Source organism: Jaminaea rosea (assembly GCF_003144245.1).
Source record: "Jaminaea rosea strain MCA 5214 unplaced genomic scaffold BDZ90scaffold_12, whole genome shotgun sequence".
NCBI lineage: Eukaryota > Fungi > Basidiomycota > Exobasidiomycetes > Microstromatales > Jaminaea > Jaminaea rosea.
In genome coordinates this window covers 155,212-170,447 of record NW_020289986.1, presented here as the reverse complement: position 1 = coordinate 170,447, position 15,236 = coordinate 155,212, and the positions used below count along the sequence as shown (strand labels likewise).

Sequence of the window (15,236 nt, the reverse complement as noted above, 5' to 3'; positions counted from 1 at the left end):
TCCAGGTCCAGACGCCGCTTCTTGCTCGACCTCGCAGCCAAGAGGCGCAGCTTCGTGGCTTGGCCCGCTAAGGCCAGCCTCATTACATCCTTCTCTCTCACCACCACTACCACCACCACCCGCTCACCCGGTGATGGACCGCAGAGTCATCCACGACTGGCTGCGCTCCATCCTTACGCCCTATGCCGACTCTCAGCGAACATTCGCCGACGTGACCTCACTCCTCGACGGCTATCCCTCCTTGTCTCCGCGTACGGACCTGTACATCTCCAACGTCGGCCAGTCCTCCCTCCTACTTCAGCTGCATGGTACGCTGCCTATTCAGTACCGAAATGCCACCTACAATATCCCTGTGCAGCTATGGGTGACTAGGGCCTACCCGAGAGAGCCGCCAATAGGGTTCGTCACGCCTACGAGCACCATGCTGGTCAGGAAGACAGGGGATGTTGAACTCGATGGTGGGATTGAGACGGAGTATGCCAAGCAGTGGGGCCGAAAGTGGGAGGTCAGTATATGCGCGAACATTGCGGTGGCCTACAATGACGCTGACTCGGCATCACCTCTGGCTCGCCGCGCAGACGAAGAACCTCGTAGCATACGTCCAAGCTGCACAGGAAGCCTTCTCACAGCAGCCGCCCGTCTACGCCAAGCCCGCAACATCAGCAGCAGCAGCAGCGCCGGCCTCGACACCGCCACCTGCAAGATCAGCGACAGAGCCGAAATCTTCCTCTGCAAAAGCGGCGCCAGCGCCGGCACCAGCATCAAGTAGCTCCCCAGCACCCGCAGCATCAACTCCCGGAGGAGGAGGGAAGCCTCCACCGCCGCTGCCAGGTCAGGCTAGTAGGGCGGCTACGACTCCCCCAGGACAGTCTCCTCGCGAAGGAAGCGCCGTACCGCCGCTTCGTCCCCCAAAGCCAGGCCAAGCCGAACACTCCTTTTCCTCTCCACTCCAATCACCCAGGGTCGTCTCAACGCCAGGCCCCTTTCATCCCACACAGCCCTTGGCCCCTCGTGAGCAGCATCAGTACGGAAATCACGGCGGTGCTGGGGGTGCGTACCACCCGCAAAGAGCGTTCACTGTGGATGTCAACAGCGGTGCGGGAGGCTACTCGCCGCAGCGTTACGCTGCCCAACAGCCGCTCCCACAGAGCCCTGCGCTTCATCAGCAGCAGCAAGGCGGCTGGCAGCCACCGACGCAAGGGCATGGATACGGTCAAGGCGACCATGCTCATACAGAGCAGCAGCAATATCAACAACAGCATCAAGGCCCGCAGAGAAGATTCTCAGCCCACCACGGGGACAGCGGTCCAGCTCACTACTATCAGCAGCAGGACGCGGTCGGAAGTAGTAGCAGCGGACATCACTCATACGGCCCACCACCGCACAGCAACGGCTATGCATCACCCGCACCTCGCCCACCTCCGCCTGCTGCAGAGTACGCTGCAGGACCAGGAGCAGGGCAAGCCCCTGCGCCAGTTCTGACAGCGCCACCCCCGCCAGCGAAACCGCGCGACCTCCTGGCCGAGGACGACGATGAAGGAGCCAGCAACAGTGGCCCCCGCAGCAATGGAGGAGGCCCGCCTGGATCCTCTGTCAGCTCAGCAGCGACTTCAGGCCCCGCACCTCCTCTGCCTCCCAACCCTCACCTACAGTCCCTCCATGCGCAGCTACACCATCATCTCACCTCACGCGTCCACGGGATCCACTCCCACTTCCAGCAAAAAAACGACTCTCTCCGCCTCCTCTCCAGCGACCTCGATTCTGCACCCGATAGGATCAAGGACGAGGTTGCTCGCCTCGAAGTAGTGCGAGACCTCTGCCGCGTAGCTGCTGAGAAGTGGGAAGGGGCTCTAGGGGAGGCCCGTTCCCAAACTGCAGAGCTGGCCCGTCGGACAAGGGAGAGGGAGCAGGACGACGGCTCAGAACGTGATCTTATCCTGGCTGACTCCATCGTGGGGTCGCAGCTCATGTCCTTGATCTCGCAGGATATGGCCCTCACTGACGTGCTGTACCATTTGGCGCGAGCTCAGGAGGTTCATGCTAGTGTACCTGGGGCTGTACTGGGTGACCTGGAGCGCTATCTCAAGTGGGTGCGCAACTTGGCGAGAGAGCAGTTCTTGAAGAGAGGGTTGGGTGGAAAGATTGTAGGGGGTTTGGAGATGGGAGGGGGTTAGTGGGACGAGAGAAACGAGGGAGTACAAAGCGGAGCGCAGTGAGAGAGCGAGTTGGTTCGCAATCGCATGTCTTGCATAGTGGTGATGTACAGTGAGCTGCTGTGAGCCTGTGATGTGGAGTGAGAGACCGTCTCGAGTATCGACCCTAATCGCATCGACCCCGTCCATCTTGCTTCCTTATATCTTCCTTCTTCTCTTCAAGCCAGCGGCGAGATGAGCCTGCACGGATCGCAAGGGAGACAGAGAGCAAGGGTCAGACATACTCTCAGCTCCAGCTTCTGCTATCTCTGCTCGCTCACTTGATCAGGCTAGGCTGCGGGCTACTCCTCGTGTACCCAACGTAGAGGACAAAGGGTACCCATCCGTAGTGAACCACATTGTGGCCGATGGCAATGATGCGGTTGATGCGCTCACGCGAGTCTTCTGAGAGAGGGAAGAAGAGGGGCATGACTAGTGTAGTGATGGGTTGGTGTGGTGGTGATGGTAACGATGACGAGAAGGCGGACGGGAACAAGGTAGGCGTCGACGGAGCGGTTTGACCAGCCACGCGGACCCGATCCGATGGTCGCTGCCTGCCTCGAGTCGAGTCGACTGTGAGCGCGGGTGGAGTGCAGGCGGCCGAGCAATTTGAGTCCTGCGCTCCTCGTCGTTGCTCTCTCGCTCGCAGCTTCACCATCACTCCCATCACTGACCAACACCATGCCGGCCACGTTGGGCACCCCAGCACCAGATGCCGATGGCAAGCTGACAGAGAAGCTCGCTGGCGCCTCCTTGGCCAACCAGGACGCTCTGGCCGCTTCCAAGAACGGCAATGGCAACGACGCAGCTGCTGATGACGACGACGACGATGATGCTGAGGACGGTGAGGATGGTGACGCCGCAGCTGGAGGGGACGGAGCTGCCAAGAAGAAGAAAAAGAAGGGAAAGAAGTCGGGAGCAGCGAAAAAGAAGGCCAAAGCCCTCAAGGAGAAGCAGGCAAATGGCATCGGCCTCACGCAGACGTCTCCTGAACCCACGCTCGGCCTGTCCAAGATCTGGCCTAGTGGGGACTATCCTGAGGGGGAGAACTGCCCTTACGACGAGGAGAAGTTCACAGACGACACGCGATCTCGCCGCACACCAGAGGAGCTTCGTGAGCGCGAGAGGTTGGCGCAGGAGGGAGAGGGAAACTCGTTCAGCCATATCCGTAAAGCGGCTGAGGTGCATCGCCAAGTCAGAAAGTACGCAAGGGGAGCTATTCAGCCGGGGATGAGCATGACCGAGATTGCCAACTTGATCGAGGACAAGGTCAGGCTCTTGAGCGAGCACGACCCTGAGAATCCCTTCAAGGCTGGCATGGGCTTCCCGACTGGACTGAGCTTGAACGAGTGTGCGGCGCACTACACCCCCAACGCTGGAGACAAGAGGAGTGAGTGTGGGAGCGAACACGAGAGCCGACGTTAAAAAAGGAAGAGCGATATGCTGACGACTGCGATGAATACCTCTCTCCACCCTCGCCCGCCAGTCCTCCAAAAGTCGGACGTGCTCAAGGTGGACATCGGCGTGCAGTGCAACGGCCGTATCTGCGATTCAGCCTTCACTCTCAACTTTGAACCCACGCACGACCCGCTCCTCGAAGCCGTCAAGGCTGCTACGGCCGAAGGTGTCAAGCAAGCGGGCATCGACTCCATCCTCGGCGAAATTGGCGCCTCGATTCAAGAGGTCATGGAGTCGCACGAATACGACTATAACGGCAAGACGCACCAGGTCAAGTGTGTGCAGAACCTGAACGGGCACAACATTCAGCATTACTCTATCCATGGAGACAAGAGCGTGCCCATTGTTGCGATGCCGAACCTCAAGACGAGGATGGAGGAAGGAGAGTACTTTGCCATCGAGACTTTCGGGTCTACGGGCAAGGGCTACGTCGTCGACTCTGGGGACTGTTCGCATTATGCTCGTAGCAAGCACGTCAGCGCCAACCCTACATTGAGGGTCGCGAGTGCCAGGCCGTTGTTGCATGCGATCAACAAGAACTTTGTGAGTAGCCGAGCGAGGACATCGACCTTGCGCTGGCCTCTTCTTCTGACCACCACTTGAATACTCTGCTTGTCTCTCCTCACTAGGGCACGCTCCCCTTCTGCCGACGCTACCTGGACCGAGTGGGCGAGAAGAACTATCTCTTGGGCCTCAAGCACCTTGTCTCGCAGGGCATCGTGCAGGACTACCCGCCACTCTCAGACATTGCTGGCGTTGGTGCCTACACGGCGCAATTTGAGCACACGATTCTGCTTAAGCCAACGGGCAAGGAGATTGTGAGCAAGGGCGAGGATTACTGAGCGAAAGGCATAGAGAAGGGAGGGAGCTGAGGAGAAAGAAGAGGGGTCACATTCATAATGTCGCTCGATCCAAAGAACAGGAGGATCTATGCAGTCTGTCATACGATGAATCATCTTTCGCTACTCATCGACCTGAAAGGTGAACGCTGCTGCCGTTATTAGTCTTCTGTTGCTTCTATCTCCTTGATGCGCGAAGAAGTCGAGCATCCGCGCCCAAAAGTCCAGTCCGCCTTCTTGGACTGACGCGGGTGGAGTCAGGTTGTCGCCGACTTTTCCTTGAACCACATCCCTGCGCTTGCTTGTATGCTGAGAGCGAGCCTCGTGACAGCATTACAATCCCCGCCTGTCACCACGCAGTCGCTGCTCGCAATCTTGAGGAATCTTGGTCTTCATTCCGCAGCATCAGCCTCCCCTCTTCACCCGCGCCCATTCAGCAGCATGCCCGACCTCTCAGGCGCACCTCCCACCCTTGGCTCTTCCAAAGGAGGGGGCAACTTCCAATCTCAGCGAGGAGGACGAGGACGATTTGATCCTACTGGCAGAGGAGGGCGAGGCGGTGGTGACGGTGGTGGTGGCGGACGAGGCAGGGGAGGCGGTGGCGGTAGAGGCGGTGGCTATCGACCTCAACGAGGAGGACGCGGAGGCGGCGGCGGCAGTGGTGGTGGCAGGGATGCCGGCCCCTCGTCAGCATCAGAGAAAAATGTGCAGCATCCAGGTCATATCCCCGGATCGATCGCATCACGTCCCTTGAACGGCGTCTTCGCCATTGACAAGCCTAGTGGACCGCCTTGCATGGTGAGCCGCTCTTTCCCCGACGAGGTACCTGAGACACCGCGCTAACAATTCTGCTCCCTCCTGCCTCGCACAAAGGACCTCCTCGAGGTCCTCAAAGACCTCTTCGCACACTCTCCGCTCTTTCGCAACCCGAACGGCTCCATTCCGGAGGGGCATGGCGGCAAAGCTTGGCGACCGCAAGACAAGCGTTGGCGCAATAAAGCTGCACCTCCCAAAGTGGGTCAGGGAGGTACCCTCGACCCCTTGGCTAGCGGTGTGCTGGTCATCGGTGTGGGTACGGGAACAAAGGCGCTACAGGGCTTCTTGGATTGCGCAAAGACGTACGAAACGGTTGGCCTTCTTGGCGCGAGCACCACCTCGTACGACTCACAGGACCCAATCATGCTGCGCAAGCCCCACTCTCACGTTACCTCGGACATGATCACCTCGTTCCTCCCCTACTTCACCGGTCCGCTCCTCCAATACCCGCCCCTCTTCTCCGCAGTAAAGATGGACGGAAAACGCCTCATGGACTATGCGAGGCAGAACCTCCCCTTGCCCCGACCTATCGATCCCAGGGAGATTGAAGTGGTCAGGCTGGAGTTGCAGAATTGGCACGATGCAGGGCAGCATTCGTGGAAGTGGCCCGAGAAGGAGATCCCCGAAGAGGACAAGAAGTTGATTGGCAGGGTCAAGGAGTTGGCGGGCCAGAAGGAGGGAGAGACAGAGACTGTGTACAACAAGGGCGAAGAGGCGGAGAAGGCGACAAAGGAGGCCGAAGCCGCTGCCCACGCCACAGAGGGCCAGAGTGAGGTCGCTGCGGACCCTGCTGTCTCCGAGGACCAGGCCGCTGCTGCGACCACGGCAGCGGAGGATGCAGCCGCCTCCAAGTCAGTGGATCCTGCCGCCTTCAGGCTTCGCATGACAGTCTCCTCTGGCACGTACGTGCGGTCCATTGTGCATGACGTTGGGCTTGCTTGCTCGAGTGCGGCGCATGTCGTGGAGCTCAGGCGCACGAGGCAAGGAGAGTGGGTGACGACGGATGACAAGAATGATGACGAGTCGGCTGCGGCACCGATCGAGGGCGACCAGACCATGGAGGGAGGAGCAGCGGTTGAGGCTGGTCAGGGAGACGCTTCAACATCAGAGGCGAAGACGCAGGGCGAAGCATCAGCTGAAGCGCCAGCAGCGACTGGCGGGCTCGACCTCGAGCTCCGCGACGACTTCCTCATGGGCGCAGAGGAGCCCACCACAACCGCAGCCCCGGAGGCGGCCGCCGCCAGTACATCAAACAGTGCACCTGTCGCAGCTTCAGAAGAGACACCTCGTGAAGGAACGGCTCTCTGCCTCCCCTGGTCCCTCTTCGCCGACGCTCATGCTGAGCAGCAGCGCGTTTTGGCAGATGTCAAGGACGTGAATAGCGTCAAGCTCAGAGGGGAGGATGGGACTGAGTTGAAGGTGTGGGAGAAGGAGTTGCTGAGGGTGCTCAGGCCGGTATGATTCGATGAGGGGAAGTGGATGGGTGATAGAAGCGCTTTTTGTCTGCAATTGCATCTAGATGTTAATTGACTTGTACCTTACGATGACTTCTTCCCATCGCCAGCACCACTTCCGGCCTCTCCTCTGAGATCAAGCAGAACGCTCGTCCCCGGCAAACGCCACATGCTCGTCCTCCGCTCAACATCGCTGCTGAGCTTACCCTCTTCCCCTTTCACCATTGTGCCGGCGCTGTTGCCGCCTCCCTCACGCTTCAATATGGACCCACCGCCTCCATCCTCGGCGTCACTACCTCCTGCAGTGGAAGAGGGGGCGCCGGAGCTAGGCAGCAGGAAGACGTTGGGGAGGGCGTGGACGCGTGCCTTCTGTTGCTTCGCGCCTGCCTCGGGAGCTGACGCTGCTGCTGATGTGGGGGCCGCAGCCTCAGTAGCAAGCGCTGCAACGAATAAGAAGCGCGGGAGGGCCCACGCCCCCAGATCTGAGCCGGGAACGTCGATGACGTGGTGCTGACCACGCTCATCTCCCACCTGTTTGAAGAACTGGATCCAGAGCTCTCCCCTCTTTGTACCCAGCCCGGCTATAGGATCCTCCATCGCGCCACCCTCTGAAAGATCGAGGTCCGTCTCCAAGGACAGAGTGCCCCTGCCAGGATGACCCGACAAGATTCTGCTCACCAGCACAGGCCTTGGGGTCTTTTCCTCCGCATCTCGGGGTGAACGGTATACTGCCGCCCAGAATTGCTCCTCTTTCCCCACGCGAGAGGAAAGATTACGCTGCTCTTCTGGAGTCATGTTGTTCTTGCTCGCTGTGGCGGCCGCTTCTGAGCTAGCGGTGATACTGGATTTGCGCCCCTCGGCTACGTCGCGGAGGAAAGCTTGACAGGCGTTGCGACCTTCGGGCGGGGAGAAGTCGTCCTGCTCAGCGAGGAGTGAGACAATGTTGCCTTTGGCACGGGTGATGCGGCGCAGCGTTGGCTTTGCCGTTGAGTCACGGCCTTGCGGTAGGGCCTCGAGACGTTGCCATGGCGTCTTTGTCTCCAGGCTGGGTTTGCTGCTCCCACTGCGGCTGCCGCTGCTCGCCTCCGCCGCCGCCTGAGACTGTGAAGCAAAGACGAGGCCTACTGCTCCCTTGTCCCTCAGCTCTGCCTCGGTCTTACTGCTCGCCCTGTAGAACATACACCGATCACGTCCGCCAGTCTCAAAGAAGATATTACTCGCCAATGACCCAACGAGGGGTGCTCCTCCACTTGCATGTCTCGCGTCCAGCCCCTCCAACAGCCCTTGAGGAGCATCATCGCTCCCGACTACCAGAGTTGCCAGGACATCCTCTGCTTTCATTCCCTCCAAGACAGTAGGCAGGGCATTTGCGGCATTCTCCCGACCCCAGAGGTCCCGCCAATCTTTGCCCTCCGTCTCGGCCAGAGCGTCGACTCGTGAATGGCTGTCATCGAAGGCTGCCTTTCCCGTCGCCCAGCGGCCAGCTTTGATAGGGGCTGAGCCGGGGATGGTGGAGGCAAAGGGCGTTACGAGGGTTGAGGGAAGAAGGGAGAGGGAAACGAGATGCAGCAGTGGGGATTGCGAGGATGAAGCTGAAGAAGACGAGGAGGAAGCCGCCTCCCCCAACGCAGCGGGTGGCAACCATGCCTCTGGCAATGGATCGCACAAGACGCCAACGTGCGGCATGGCTACATCTCTCAGCATCTGAGTTGCTCCTCCTAACACCTCCTTGGGCAATGTCTTGTCAATTGCGAATACCAAGGTGAAGCTGTCTTGGTCTTGCTTGCCCTGTTCACCTGCGGGGGTCGTCTTCTCTATCGCCTTGATTGCTCCTTGCAGGGATTGCTCGAGTGCGAAGAGAAGGGCACGCGAGGAGCTGCTGAGTAGCGTGAGCGTCTGAGCTGAGCCAAGGGGCCGTCGCCAGGGAGAGTTTGCGTATTGATTTGATGACGAGGATGAAGGCGACTTGGACGATGATGGGCGCGGTGGTGGATCCGCCGCCGTTGCAAAGCATCTCCATGGCTGCGAGCGAAGAAACGATCTATTGACTGGCCGCCTGCATGGTGTTGTCGTCGTCGTCGTCCACGCTATTGCCCTTTGCATGGTTAGGACGTAAATGAATGCTTGCTGACGAAAGAAGTGAAGGAGGCAAGTCGCCGCCCTCGCCTTTGCTCCCCTGCCGCCGGCGAAGGTCTGTGCGGCGGACGGGAGGAGAGTTGTGCTTACGTCATCCATCCGATGGGCTTCCGTCCATCCGTCTTGGCTGCGAAATGGGCGCGTCTTGGCTTCTAGAGCTTGTTGCCGTCCCTTCGTATAGTCACCCTACGACGCCTCTTCACTACGATGGCGTCGTCATCCCAGCCCTCTGCCTCCTCCGCCCCACCACAGGGCGACGTACCACGCTCCATCTTTGGCACTGATCCTCTAGACGACTTCCTCCTCAGCATCTCCTCGTGGATCTACCACACTTCACAAGGCGGCCATCTCCTTGGCCCAGACGTCGATGGCGAGATCGAGATCGAGGCCAAGCTGGGCACCCTCATTGACACGCGCACAAATCAGCGCATCGTCCACCCTGTAGCTCACGATGTCGTTCTGTCAAATCCGAGCAACACCCGCTTCGTGAGCGGAATGAGTCAGGAGGCGCATCGCCATTTCAATGGACTCCTCAACGGCCTCTGCCAGCCTGCTCAAGGGAGGCCGAGGGTGCAGTACAAGCGTCACAATGAGATTGACTATTTCCACGGCACTGGGCGGGGGGAGAGATTGCGCGTTACCAAGGAGGCGGAGAGTCTTCGCACGAAGCCGAGGGGTTGTATCGTCAAGCATCGACTGGGCAATCTCGAGGTGCACTGCCCGGGTAGACATTTCGATTTCAGGATATCGGTCAATCTCGAAGTGCAAGCTACCGAGCCCGGCCCAGACCAATCCACCGACTTCTATCGCGAGAAGAATCGACTGTCCTATACGCACGAAGGTGGCATGCGCATCGACCTCACGCAAGTGACTGTTCCCCCCTCTGGCTCCGGCGAGGCTACTCTCCAACACGAGCTGGAAGTAGAGCTCTCCACGCCTCCCAACTGTCGCACCGTCTTTGACCTGGTGACAGAGGGGAGCTCCACCTTGGCAGCTATCAAGGCGGGCACCTTCTCGCAGGCATTGGGAATTGAGATACCGGGAGGTAATTGGGGTGGGGAGGAGACGACACTGAACGGGGAGAAGGGCGGGCATGACTGGACAGAGTATGAGGATATGGTGGCGAGGTTTGTCAACGATGTGAGGCTATTGATCAGGAACGCACAGGGGAGATAGCGCGCTGAGAAGGGGGAGATAATGCATCACACGATATCCAAGTCAAGCAGGCGCGCGAGCATGGTGAGGCACGGCAATGCAAGATATTCACTGAACAACGGATATGAAGAAGGGAAACAGTAGACAATCCTTCGCTACGGGTATAACATGGCACTGCGAATTTCTCCTTCTCCCTTTCAGGTCCAATTCGTCTGCAAGCTCGTCGATCCCTCAGCAGAAGCGCCATTCCTCTCTGGTCGGGATTGGCTGGTCCGCTTACTGCCGTTTCCCGTCATCCCCTTGTGCTCCGCGTACTGATGCTTCTGCTCCTGCACCAGATTCCTGAAGCTCTCTTTTGCCTTCTCCTTGTCTTCTACATCGTCACCGTCGGCGTCATGGGACGCTTCGTCAATGAGGTCGTCAACATCCTCCAGCTCGTCGTCCTGGAAAAAGGAATCGATCGATGCTCGAGGCTTGGCCGTAGAAGACGAAGAAGATCCTCTCTTGGTTGGCGTGGCTGACTCCACCGTCTGCGAGACGGTCTTTGACTCCCGCTTCACGTCCGTTGGCTCAGCGCTCTTCTCCTTCCCCTGCCCATCCGTGGACTTTACGCTCTCCTCCTTTTCTGCCGTCTCCTCCTCTTCTCCGGCCTTTTCATCATCGTGTCTCTCAATGCGTCCCGCGCCAGAACTCAAGGCTCCACTACTAGCAATCGCACTGGGCGTGCCCACCTCTGGCTCACTAGTCGCAGCAGTAGGCGCAGACCAAGAGGGCTGCGACCACTTGGAAGTCGCGCTCGATGATGAGGGTGCGTGACGCAGGTGGCCCACCAGGGCAGAGATAGCTGGACGGGGCTGAGTGGTGGGTGGAGCAGGTGGCGTGCGAGGCGATGCGAGAGGAGAGGCAGACGCAAGTGCTTCGTCCACTGTTGTGGAAGAAGCTGCTTCACCGCGCTTGTATGGCGCAGCGGGTGAGGACAGTGGTGTGGTCGAGGGAGCTCGCGACTGCGAAGGAGATACACGAGCTCCCGTCGGTGTCTTCGAGGTCTCGCTGGACTTGGTCTTGCCTACGTACGGTCGGTCGACTGAAGCATCACGGGCCTTGGCCTCAAACTTGTCGCGGACCGCCGAGGCTTGCGAGTCTGCTTGACCACCACCGTCTCTCATCGCTCCTGCTGGAGTTCCGTCGACTTCTGGTTTGGGAGCTACGGCCGTCGTAGGTGTGGTCGGGCCGCTACTCTTCAGCGCTGCTGAGGAGGCCATAGAGGAGCAAGATCCTAGATCACCGCCATTGCCGCCACCGCTGCCGATCTTGTCCGAACTGATGCGCCGATGCCTACTTGGGCGCATCTGCTTGACGAGTTCGAGAGACAGCTCCTCTCGTTGAGACTGAAGCTGCGGGCGGGAACGAGGAGGTGTCTGTGCTTGCTGAGGCGGTTGAGTACCAAAGGTCGGCGTGAGGACAGGATTGGTGTCGAAGGTCGGGACAGTATCGGCACTGCCTTCTGAAGGGGCCGTCTCAGTTGAGGTATCGCGCTCCGTCAGGCTGGCGGAGGGCGTGGCCATGTGCGAAGCATTGTCTATCGATTCATGGCCGCCGCTGGGCTCATCTGGCAGCATCGGCTCCATCTCCTTCTCCACAACCGGCGATGGCTGGGAGTGCTCGTGCTGCTGCTGGATCAGGGAAGCTCTCTCCCTCTGCCTCTTCTCGACGGTCGTCTTCACATCACCAGACAATCTCTTGACCCTCTCCGCCTGCTTGCGCAGCTCCGTCTGCAGCTCTTCGTGCGCCTCATCCTCTCGGCCGTTGAGTTGGGCGAGGAGCTCGGTCTCCCGCTCTTTGAGCTTGTGGAGCTCAGCAAGGAGCGAAAGGAGCGCGGTAGATGAGGAGGAGGACGAGGATCCTTGCTGCGAATGAGAGGCAGAGAGAGCGGGGTCGACCCGATTTGGTGCAGGTGAGATGGGCCGTACGGGTGATGAGGTGGCGCCGAAGGTGCTGGAGGACAGCATGCGATTGTCATGCGCCGGTCGCGAGGCCTGGGCATGAGCCGCTTCACCGTCCGCGACAGACATGTCATCAGCTGCATCTGGAGCTACGCCCTCGTCCTTCAATCGCTCCTCGAGCTCCTCAACAGAGACAACAGAGCGATCCTTGAGACTGGTCGCTCTCTTCCTCATGCGGGCGAGACTCGACTCCCTCTCCGGCAGAGAAGGCTGCTGCTGCTGGTGCGACGCGTCGATCGAGGTCAATGGTGACGTGATACCGAGTCCATGAGCCTGCTGCCAGGCCCCAGGAGCGGTTGCTGGGCTGCCAAGTGCAATCATGCTTCCGCGAAGGGAGTTGCGGTCCATCGCGTTTGACTCCTCGAGCGTCTCGGTCACTGGCGTGAGAAGAGGAGCAACGACCCGCGAGAAGCTTGGAGTGAGGGCACCGCTACTCGCGGAAGTTGAGTGAGCAGATTGCTCATCAATGGCTCTGTGATCGTCTGTTCCTTCGTCGTCCGCATCACCGTCGATCGAGGTAGCGGTAGGTTGAGACAAGAAACCATTGCTGACAAGAGGTGCATCGACTGTCGTTGATGATGTGCTGCGCCTTCGATCATCACCTTGCCCGTCGACGACCCACGAAAGAGGACGTGCGCTGCTCGAGGGCGATGTGGCTCCGCCGATGCCGCTCGTGACGGGACGCGAGTCACCGGCGGCCTTTGGTCGCCTCGAGCCGCCATTGATAGGAGGTAGAAGACCGCCGTAAGTCGACGGGCTGGAGACGACAGAGTCGGTGTCGTTGAATCGGCCTCGATCAGCCAGTTCATCGTAGACTTGACGAAGCGCACGGTCGATCGTGCCGTCACTGAGGTTGCTGGAGTGGCGTGAGCCGCGAGGTGAGGCGTAAGAATTGGGCTTGGGAGGGGGTGGCGGAGGAGGAAGATCGTTGAAGGTGCTTGCACCAGGTGAGACAGGTCCAGAGCCCGATTGCGACGAAGCTCGTACAATCGAGATCGTGCTTTGACCCCACGAAGGTTTTTGCACAACAGTGCCGCCTCGTGTCCTCGTAGTCGCGGCACTGTCATTGTCGCTGCCTCTCCTCTGATTGACAGGTCGTAACAGCATGGAGAGAGACATCGGAGGAGGTGCTGGCTGGCTCACCGCCCTGACACGATGAAGGCCTGTAGTCGAAGAGGGGGTCGTGTGCACGTTGGAGGCTGCATTCGTGGGGACTAAGTCCATGCTGGCTTTACGCAACCTGCTAATCATGTCCGGCATCGAGACCTTTCTCTGAGGTAGGCCCATGGAATCTGCCGTTCGTTGCGACCGATAAGAGCCATGACCATCCATAGAAGCAGCGGAGCGCACAGCAACATCGGCGCTCCTTCTCTCATTGGACTGCAATGAATTCTTGCGGGCGGTGGTGGCCACCTCTGCTGCAACCAGAAGTGGATTCCTTCCCGGCACGTAGCCAAGCGCGGCTCGAGCTCGCTCTGCCCTAGGCTGGGAGCGACGTGGGTCGACAGGCGACGAGTGGTTGACATTGGAGGCGTAGTGGATATGCTTCGCCGCGGTGCTAGCTCGCGGACTCAGTGCGGAGCTAGCCAGAGGACTGCTTGGACTGGCAGAGGAGACGCTGTGCGCTCGCTGAAGCGAAGTGGGCGAGGTCATGGCGGCTTGGCCTCCGGGGCTACGCACGACAGGACTGCGCACACCGCCGCTTGTGCCGGACAAACGCTGCCCGCTGCTGCCGCTGGTAGTTGCGATCGTCGTGCCGGTGCCAGGATTGCTGGGCGTCGAGAAGCTGAGCGGGTCACTATGGTCGCGTAAGTCTGCAGCCACGAATGGTCGAAGCGGTTGCGATGGGACCATAGGCCGCGTGCTTTGCAGTGTGGTCGGGCTCGGCCTCGGCATAGAGGTGGGCACCTCCATAGGGCTGGATATCGAGCGGCGAAGTATCTCACGTTGCGCCGAAGTCCGCTTGCCTGCGACCGGACTGGAGACAGGCGTCTCATATCCTTGAAGGTCGCGGCGGATAAGTGGGTCTCGGTCGAGCGAGAGCACAAGCAAGCGGCCGTTCTCAATGGACAAGTTGGCACTGGGTCGTCTACGTCGGGTGGGCACTACGGTGCTCTCCGAGGCTCCACGTTCGCGCGTCTCACCCTCTCCTTCACCGGCCTTCGAGGCTTTTGGCGTCTCTGGCGAGCCGGGACGACGATGGCTAGGGTCATCCGGGTCGCCGTAGTCGGTTGCTTGAGAAACCGTCGAGCCTCTGGCGCTGCCATGATTGCTGGCACTGTGGAGGCTGAGAGTACTGAGCTTTGCGAGAGTCAGCGATATGCTGTGGCGGAGCTTGTTGCTGCCTGACCTCTGTCGCTGGTAGCCTTGCGGGTGTACAACCTCAAAATACCAGTTGAAGATCGTCGGCGGGACCTAAGGCCGAGTCGAGAAGTAAGTATACTAGCTACGGCGCCACAATGACATCGTGGACTCACAGAAGGCGGAGGCGAGCCATGTACAGGGCTTGCACGCGAGGCCGGCATTAGATGAGCAACATCCGAATGAGCTCGACCTTTGAGCGCACGCCGCAGCACCTCTCGAGAGCGATGAAGCGTCAATGTCAGACGTCCGTTGCGCATGACCAAGGGTAGAGGAACGGTACCCGTGGCCTCTAGCTCGAAGACGAGCGGACGGCCCATGACTTCGGGGGATGCGGCGATGCGATCCAGCGTAGGCTGGTCTCGTTGATGCGAGACATCAGACACTAGGCCTTCACCCAGTACTTCGCCGTTGATTGTCAAAGTCGTCCAGGAGCAGGTCGCGAGCTGGTCTTGCGTGTCGGGTGTCAGGTGCGACCAGGCTGGGAGGCGACGCCATTTGAGCACGTACTACGAGAACAAGACAGGTGCTGTCGTGAGCTGCCAAAAGATACATGCTGACCACGGCTCGATCGCGACTCACTTTGATGCCCGCCGTGAGCGACAACGCAGCACGTCCATGCCTAGACCCATCAGATAGACGTCGCACGAGCGGCACCGGCTTCTCTTGCACCTGCGTGCCGCTCTGGATCGCCTCGAGCCAGCATTCGTAGTCCTTGTGTCGCATTGTGATGGCCACAAAGGATTGGTAAAGTGGTAGGAAGGCAAGAATGAGCAGCTCTTTGAGCGTTATTGAGTTCATCATGTCGTCGATGCATCGATG

General features: G+C 59.6%; 7 protein-coding genes across 7 annotated transcripts; 4 read left to right on the top strand and 3 right to left on the bottom strand.

Annotated features, from left to right (window-relative positions):
* The first annotated feature begins 64 nt into the window (after positions 1-64).
* On the top strand, positions 65-2,257 carry BDZ90DRAFT_280956 (UEV-domain-containing protein). Its single transcript, XM_025509326.1, has 2 exons — positions 65-505; positions 579-2,257. Exons 1-2 carry the CDS (start codon positions 134-136, stop codon positions 2,172-2,174), a joined length of 1,968 nt encoding a protein of 655 aa, XP_025360590.1. The 5' UTR covers positions 65-133; the 3' UTR covers positions 2,175-2,257.
* Positions 2,258-2,293: 36 nt separating this feature from the next.
* On the bottom strand, positions 2,294-2,622 carry BDZ90DRAFT_254611 (hypothetical protein; the record flags this gene model as incomplete). Its single annotated transcript, XM_025507830.1, has 1 exon — positions 2,294-2,622. One exon carries the CDS (start codon positions 2,620-2,622, stop codon positions 2,470-2,472), a length of 153 nt encoding a protein of 50 aa, XP_025360589.1. The 3' UTR covers positions 2,294-2,469.
* A 251-nt stretch (positions 2,623-2,873) lies between these two features.
* BDZ90DRAFT_222500 (peptidase M24A, methionine aminopeptidase) lies at positions 2,874-4,492 on the top strand (the record flags this gene model as incomplete). Its single annotated transcript, XM_025504531.1, has 3 exons — positions 2,874-3,582; positions 3,679-4,193; positions 4,280-4,492. The coding sequence occupies 3 exons, from the start codon at positions 2,874-2,876 to the stop codon at positions 4,490-4,492; spliced, it is 1,437 nt and encodes a 478-aa protein (XP_025360588.1).
* Positions 4,493-4,701: 209 nt separating this feature from the next.
* BDZ90DRAFT_55210 (pseudouridine synthase) lies at positions 4,702-6,805 on the top strand. The gene is made up of 2 exons (XM_025509672.1): positions 4,702-5,287; positions 5,363-6,805. The coding sequence occupies exons 1-2, from the start codon at positions 4,796-4,798 to the stop codon at positions 6,764-6,766; spliced, it is 1,896 nt and encodes a 631-aa protein (XP_025360587.1). The 5' UTR covers positions 4,702-4,795; the 3' UTR covers positions 6,767-6,805.
* On the bottom strand, positions 6,785-8,904 carry BDZ90DRAFT_233573 (hypothetical protein). Its single transcript, XM_025506678.1, has one exon. The coding sequence runs from the start codon at positions 8,443-8,445 to the stop codon at positions 6,844-6,846; it is 1,602 nt and encodes a 533-aa protein (XP_025360586.1). The 5' UTR covers positions 8,446-8,904; the 3' UTR covers positions 6,785-6,843.
* Positions 8,905-9,102: 198 nt separating this feature from the next.
* Positions 9,103-10,071, top strand: BDZ90DRAFT_254602 (mRNA triphosphatase CET1; the record flags this gene model as incomplete). Its single annotated transcript, XM_025507829.1, has 2 exons — positions 9,103-9,841; positions 9,941-10,071. 2 exons carry the CDS (start codon positions 9,103-9,105, stop codon positions 10,069-10,071), a joined length of 870 nt encoding a protein of 289 aa, XP_025360585.1.
* Positions 10,072-10,141: 70 nt separating this feature from the next.
* On the bottom strand, positions 10,142-15,216 carry BDZ90DRAFT_280951 (hypothetical protein; the record flags this gene model as incomplete). Its single annotated transcript, XM_025509325.1, has 3 exons — positions 10,142-14,468; positions 14,531-14,923; positions 14,997-15,216. Coding segments are annotated over 3 exons (4,834 nt in total), but the record flags the coding sequence as incomplete, so codon positions are not given.
* Between the last annotated feature and the right edge of the window lie 20 nt (positions 15,217-15,236).

Excerpts from the sequence above, each read along its gene's own strand:
- BDZ90DRAFT_280956 (XM_025509326.1), top strand. The coding sequence starts at position 134 with ATGGACCGCAGAGTCATCCACGACTGGCTGCGCTCCATCCTTACGCCC. Across the intron at positions 506-578 it reads AGTGGGGCCGAAAGTGGGAG|ACGAAGAACCTCGTAGCATA; the intron begins GTCAGTATATGC and ends CTCGCCGCGCAG.
- BDZ90DRAFT_55210 (XM_025509672.1), top strand. The coding sequence starts at position 4,796 with ATGCTGAGAGCGAGCCTCGTGACAGCATTACAATCCCCGCCTGTCACC. Across the intron at positions 5,288-5,362 it reads CTAGTGGACCGCCTTGCATG|GACCTCCTCGAGGTCCTCAA; the intron begins GTGAGCCGCTCT and ends CCTCGCACAAAG.
- BDZ90DRAFT_233573 (XM_025506678.1), bottom strand. The coding sequence starts at position 8,445 with ATGCCGCACGTTGGCGTCTTGTGCGATCCATTGCCAGAGGCATGGTTG.